The sequence below is a fragment of the Capricornis sumatraensis genome, chromosome 17 (genome assembly GCF_032405125.1).
Source record: "Capricornis sumatraensis isolate serow.1 chromosome 17, serow.2, whole genome shotgun sequence".
Classification (NCBI taxonomy): Eukaryota; Metazoa; Chordata; class Mammalia; order Artiodactyla; family Bovidae; genus Capricornis; species Capricornis sumatraensis.
Genome location: NC_091085.1, coordinates 62072855 through 62079379, shown reverse-complemented (window position 1 = coordinate 62079379; position 6525 = coordinate 62072855). Strand labels below are relative to the sequence as shown.

Below are 6525 nucleotides of genomic sequence, written 5' to 3'. Positions count from 1 at the left end.
TACACAAAATGTGGTACAGTCATCCTTCAGTATCCTCAGGGGATTGGTTCCAGGAACCATATGGGTATCAAAACCCAAGCATGCTCAAGTTCCCTATATAAAATGGTATGGTATTTGCATATTATCTATAATATAGACTTCTGATTTTAAATCACCTCTTGATTACTTATAATACCTTAAACGATGTGAATGTTAAGGCAATAGTAGCCAGAGTTGGCCAATTCAAGTTTTGCTTTTTGGAACTTTCAGGAGTTAAAAAAATTTTTTTTTTCTGGTTGGAGGGGGGATTCCCTAGCAATCCAATGGTAAGGGCTTGGCCCTTTCACTGCCAGGGCCTGGTCAGGGAACTAAGATCCCACAAGCCACATGGCACAGCCAAAAAGACAAAACAAAACCTGTAAAAAAAAAAAAAATTTCTTTCAATCCATGGTTGATTGAATCCAAGGATGCATGAATCCCGTGGATATGCAGGGCCAACTGTATATCCATATAATGGAATACGACTCAGTGATAATAAAGAATAAAAACCCTGACATGCTATGACATGGATAAGCCTCAAAAACATTGTCAAGTGAAAGAAGGCAAAAAACGCTTTCTGTAAAATTCCCTTTATATGACATGTACACAGTAAATAAAGACAGAAAGTAGATTAGTGGCTGCTTGTGCTGAGAATGGGAACCAGGAGTACCCCTGGGAGATAGAAATGCTCCAAAATTAACTGTTGACGGTGGTATAACTGTGTAAATTACTGAGAAACACTGAATTGTCGAACTTCATAGTATGTAAATCACACTTCAATAAAAGCATTAAAATATAGTTTCAATAATAATAGAAAACCTGAGCTTTCTCAGCATAAATGAAATCAAGTTCAGCTACCTCAGCTTCAGGTCTTCTTATTCCGCTTTCTTTTTTGCTCCCACATGTCTGGAATTTGGTCCTAACATTGAATTTTGGGACCTTGGTCTCAGATATGGCTAACTGTCAAATCATTAAACCAGAGAAAGTTGACTGTATTTTAATTATGGTCTCTCCCCCTCCCCCACCAATCCGGCTTTTTAGTTTGTTTCCTTTGGCTTAATTTTTAAAGGATTGTGCAACTGTTGGTTTAAAAAAATGCTCTTTCCTCTCTCAACCTCCTTTTTATCTCAGATGGAAGATAAAATTGATATCCCACTTTTCACATGTTTGCAGAATATGATAACCACTTTTGCCCCACCGACGAGATTAATTTCAATTTGGCTACTGGAAGTTCATGGCTTAATCATTTTCTAAATTTTTAAAAATATCTTTACCTTTATCTGACAATTCTGGAAGACTGAGGTAAACGTTCGTGTTTCTTCCCTATCATTTCCTGAAGTAATTTCAGTTCTTAAAAAACTGAAAAGCTTTTAGTCACTCTCCCCTAAAAGTTACCTGCTTCCAGTTTAATTGAAACACATTAAAAAACGTTAATAAATAAATAAGTAAAAAGAAAGAAAAGAAACAGGGACTATTGTGCTGGCTACCAGGCTAAGTTAAAGTAAAACTTCTAAATGGGCCAAGGTCTAAAGTTCGCACATTCTTGTTAGGTCTGTTCTGTCTACACCAAAGGAGACCCCATTATCCATAGCTCTACCAATCATGTACAATTTCCTTTTGAGTCTCATGAATGAGGAAAAAGAAGTTCAAGTGAGGGAAACTGGGTTCAAATGAAGGTCAGATACCCAAGAGAGTTTTCTGGTTAGTGTTGCTGGGGTTGAAAAAGTGGGGAAAAGGTAACCAGATGTGGGTGTCCCCGGGAGGTTGTTCGATTCCAACCGTGTAGGTCTTGGCAAGGAAAGACAGGACAGCCTGTCTTTGACACCTGGCTGACACAGTGAGAGCCTACCGTGTGAGGTCCCGGGGATACAAAGAAAACTATGGCATGCTTGTGTTCAAGCTGATTTATATGTAGCAAGACAGTCTCGTCCTAAAGACACTCGCAGTCCATTTTCGAAGTTGCATCAGGTGGGGCCAAACACGGATTTTCCTAGCAGTCTAAGAACGTTGAAGGCTTGAGGGGGGCGGGGCAGAAACGCTTCGCTTCGGTCCTCTACACTAGGCCCGCCCTTCAGGCGAAGACAGACACGCCCTCTCCGAAGGGCAGACCCGCCTCGTGGAGGGCGGATCCGCGTAGGGCCGGCGGTCGGGGCCTCACCCGACCCCCGCGAACGCGACCCAGCGCGGCGCCCGCTCCTCACGTGTCCCTCCCGGCCCCGGGGCCGCCTCACGTTCTGCTTCCGTCCGACCCTTCCGACTTCCGGTAAAGAGTCCCCACTCCATACCTCCGCGCCCACCCGGCATCGCCACGCGGCACGTCTGTGCCCGACCCCCGATGCGCCCGACAGCCGCAGCTCCTCGGGGCCCCGCGGCGGCTATCGAGCCTCGTCGCTTCGCTGCGGCCAGGTGGCCTGGGCGGCGCTCGCTCGCGCGGCCGGCGCGGCGGGGCGGCGGCGGCGGCGGCGGGGCTCCGGAACCGTATCCATCCGCCGCCCCTCCCCCGCCCGGCCCCGGCCCCCCTCCCTCCGGGCAGCGCTCGCCTCCCTCCTCCTCAGACTGTTTTGGTAGCAACGGCGGCGCGGCCCGGCCCGGCTCCCGGCGACTTCTCGGTTTCGGCGGGCCTCCCCGCCCGTTCGTCGTCCTCCTTCTCCCCCTCGCCGGCCCGGGCGCCCCCCCGGCCGCGCCAACCCGCGCCTCCCCGCTCGGCGCCCGCGCGTCCCCGCCGCGCTCCGGCGTCTCCTCGGCGCGCCCGGCTCCCGGCTGTCCCCACCCGGCGTGCGGGCCGGTGTATGGGCCCCTCACCATGTCGCTGAAGCCTCAGCAGCAACAGCAGCAGCAGCAGCAGCCGCAGCCCGCTGCCGCGAATGCCCGCAAGCCTGGCGGCGGCGGCGGCGGCCTTCTCACGTCCCCGGCCGCCGCACCGTCCTCAGTCTCGTCGTCCTCGGCCGCGGCTTCCTCCTCCTCCTCCTCAGTGGCGGCGGCTAGCGCAGGCGGCGGGCGGCCGGGCCTGGGCAGGTGGGTGTCGTGCCTCAGCCGCCTCGGCTCGGGGCCTGGACCAGCTCGGGCCTGACGTCCCCTCCCCCGCGGCCGGCACCGCGGTCCCCGCCCCGTGACCGGCTGGACTGGGGGCCTGCAGTGGGGGTGGGGCTCCCGTCTAGAGCCTGGGGGGGTGGGTCGGGTGAGGGGGCGCCGCGGGATCCCTCTGGGAATGGCGATGTCTCTTGCAACATCCCCACCCCCCGCCGCCAAACGGTCAAGATGGAAGGACTGGGCAGCCTCCCCCTCTCCATTTAAGTGTTTGGGAGGGGTTCACAGGTCTCGGCGATTGTCAGCCCTTGATCACCTTCTTTAAGGCTCCTCCGCCCCCAACGGGGGGATGCTTGGGGACAGCTCCCATTCCCTTTAAATGTTAACATGGAAGGGTCTTTAGGTTATCTGCCGAAACTTGCCAACTCCCCCGTTTGGGAATAACGAGGGAGGGGGGAAAGTTAGGGCAGCATCGTCCCCCCCCCACGCCCCCTGCCTGTTAAAGGGGCAGCCGCGGGCTTATCTGGAATATCATTAGGGTCTGTCCAGTCTTACCCACCCGCTTCCCTGCCCAGGGAGATATCGAAGGACCGGGTTGAGGTGAGTGGACAGGGAACCCCCTCACCCCTCCCCATTTAAGTCTAAGGCGGCGGCCGGGGGCTCCAGAGCTGCTCTGAAATTGTGGGGCTCAGTGCAGTCTCCTGCAGCGTCCCGTCCTCCCCCACCTAAGGAAGGGGTGGGGAGTGTCCGGCCCCCTCCAGGCCTCCCTCCTTCCCCCGCAAGGCCTCTCTGGCGCGGGTGGTGGCTGAGCCGCATTGCTGTTCTGAGGCCGCGGAGAAGGCCCCTTTGAATAGTGGTGGGCGAGGGCTGGACTGAGGACCGAGGGGGTGGTGGTGGTGGCGGCGGCAGGGCGCGGGCACGCTGTGTATTTTTCCTCAACCCTTGCCCCAATTTATAAATTTCAAGAGGAGAGGAATCGCAGCAGGAGATACGGTGGGGTTCCGGAAGGCAGAAATGCGGGTGTTTACTTGCTTGGTCTTCCCCACTCCCCACCATGACCCAGGTTTGTGGTACAGACTGGAGGCTCAGCGTTGTCTCAGTGACGTGGGTCTGGCTCTGGAGGGGGTGTGTGTGTGTGTATGTGGGGGGGTTGTCAGTTCGTATTTCACGAACTACGAAAATGCTTAGTGTTCAAACGGAGTAGCAAATGTCAATAGACTCCATTCCATTGTGGCCAGTGTCCTTAACTTGGGGAGTGCCGCCAGAGCTCACCAAGGGCACGCAAGTCCATTTCCCCGGTGCCCCATCCATGTTGCCGGCACTGCCATGCTTCCCTTAGGCCTAGGCGGGGTTGACAGACTCGGATAAGGGTCCTCCTTAGATCTCCTGGCTTTAGAAGGTGAGATAAGGGGATTTTTTCATGCAGAGTTTTCTTTTTGAAAAAAGGTTTTTAGCAGTCGATTTCCAAACAATTTTGATTTGTGGCAGAAGTTATCCATCAAGATGATTCGGAGTTGATTTTTTAAGGAATTCTGCCTCCATGCGGGGCAATCGGGAACATTGATTTACTTGCTTCCTACCCTACCCACCACCCGTCCTCCCAGTTTCTCCTTTGAAGCATCTGCAGATGCTTCCTGTCAAAACTAGTTCAGAAAAGTGGGGGGAAATGCTTATTTTCCCAGTTCTGTCCGTGTAGGGTTCTGTAACTTCAGTTCCCCATTTTCCATGGCATCCATAGAGAGAAAAAGGAAAAAATTTAAACATAATTTTTATAAAAAAGGGTGCACTGTTTTTTCCTTCTTGGGATCAGATAGGAATCTGGGGATTTCCCTGGTGGTCCAGTGGTTAAGACTTAACCTTCCAGTGCAGGGGGTGCAGGCTCCATCTCTGGTTGGGGAGCTAAGATCCCACATGCCTTGGGGCCAAAAAAACCAAAACATAAAACAGAAACAGTGTTGTAACCAATTCAATAAAGACTTTAAAAATGACCCACATCAAAAATCTTAAAAAAAAAAAAAAGAAATCTGGCAGATGTATTCAACTTGTTCAAATAATTAAAAATTAAAACTTAGGTTGCATATGCTTTCTTAGGCTTAAAAATTATAACAATTTGTTCAAGAGTGGCTTGAGTGATCAAAACTATTTGGAATGTTTTCCTACCACAGATCTTTTTTTGTTCCTTGAGACTTTATAAACATTTAAGATTTAGATTCTTGTTTTAAGTTCTTTTATTTGAGGCATGAATTGTAGCCCTTATTTTTCGTTGATAAATGTGTGATGTTTCATTTAATGAGTTGAATTCACATAGTGTGAAATTTTGTTCCTTTACATGTTTAATGTACTTGTAGAATTCCTTTCAAATTTGAATCACTGTTACTGATGTCTTTGTAAACTAATAACAGTTTCTAGAGTTTCTTCAGTTACACTTGTGTGTATCAGCAGTTAATGTGTTTCTGGGACCAAAGGTGAATTAAAAAAAAAAAAATGCAGCCTTGGGTTTGATATGTTTAGAGACAATAAAATATTCTTGAAAGTCTAGAAATTCACGTCTGCTTTAAATAGTACTACATTTCATCATATTTGACCTTTTTTTCTGTTGTAAATAGTGGATTTTCTTGGCTTTCAAAAATTCTTTGTCGTATGTTTTAAAGGTGGCTGTTTTCTCTTAGAAAGTTTGATTATAATTTTACCTTAATCCAATTCTTATTTTTGCCACTTTGATTTTTATGTAGTTTTAGTAATTGTGTATGTTATTTTGTATTCAGCTCTTTTCTTCTTTAACACCACATTATGAATTTTCTTAAATTTTCGCTTGAGGGAGAGGGAGAGGGTGGGATGATTTTGGAGAATGGCATTCTATCATGTATACTATCATGTAAGAATTGAATCACCAGTCTATGTCTGACACAGGATACAGCATGCTTGGGGTTGGTGCATGGGGATGACCCACTGAGATGTTATGGGGAGGGAGGTGGGAGGGGGGTTCATGTTTGGGAACACATGTAAGAATTAAAGATTTTAAAATTTAAAAAAATTAAAAATAGATAAAAAAAATTTTCGCTTAACCATTCTGTTGTGGGGATTTGGTCTTCCACATTTTTTGCTATTGTAGATAGTGGTGCAGTAAGCATCTTTTTATTAACAGCTTTTTCCCTTGGTCTAATTATTTTCTTAGAGAAGGTTCCCAGGAGTGGTTTTACTGGGTCAAAGGGCTTCAAGATTTTATGCTTGGTAGTGCCATAATTCTCTTCAGAAGACTTGTGTGTTCAAGAGGTGGCTCTTTTATAGAATGGTTTCTTTGTAGGTTGTTGAACTTTGGGGGATTTTCAAGGGAAAAGTTGGATTTACTCTCAAGTGCATACACAATTTAGTGCTTTTGTTATCTGTTTATCTTGGAATTCAGTGACTCTGAGGATTTAATAATGTATGTGAAAATGTCTTGAAAATTGTTAATACTCATGAGGACACATGGGCTGATGA

At 48.3% G+C, this 6525-nt stretch overlaps 1 protein-coding gene across 2 annotated transcripts in view; it reads left to right on the top strand.

Annotated features, from left to right (window-relative positions):
- The first annotated feature begins 2353 nt into the window (after positions 1–2353).
- Positions 2354–6525, top strand: part of ATXN2 (ataxin 2) — a 100885-nt gene continuing 96713 nt past the window's right edge. For both annotated transcript variants that reach the window (XM_068990346.1, XM_068990345.1), the window contains exon 1: positions 2354–3033. In XM_068990346.1, the coding sequence (XP_068846447.1) occupies positions 2354–3033 (680 nt within the window). The remainder of the gene's footprint in view (positions 3034–6525) is intronic.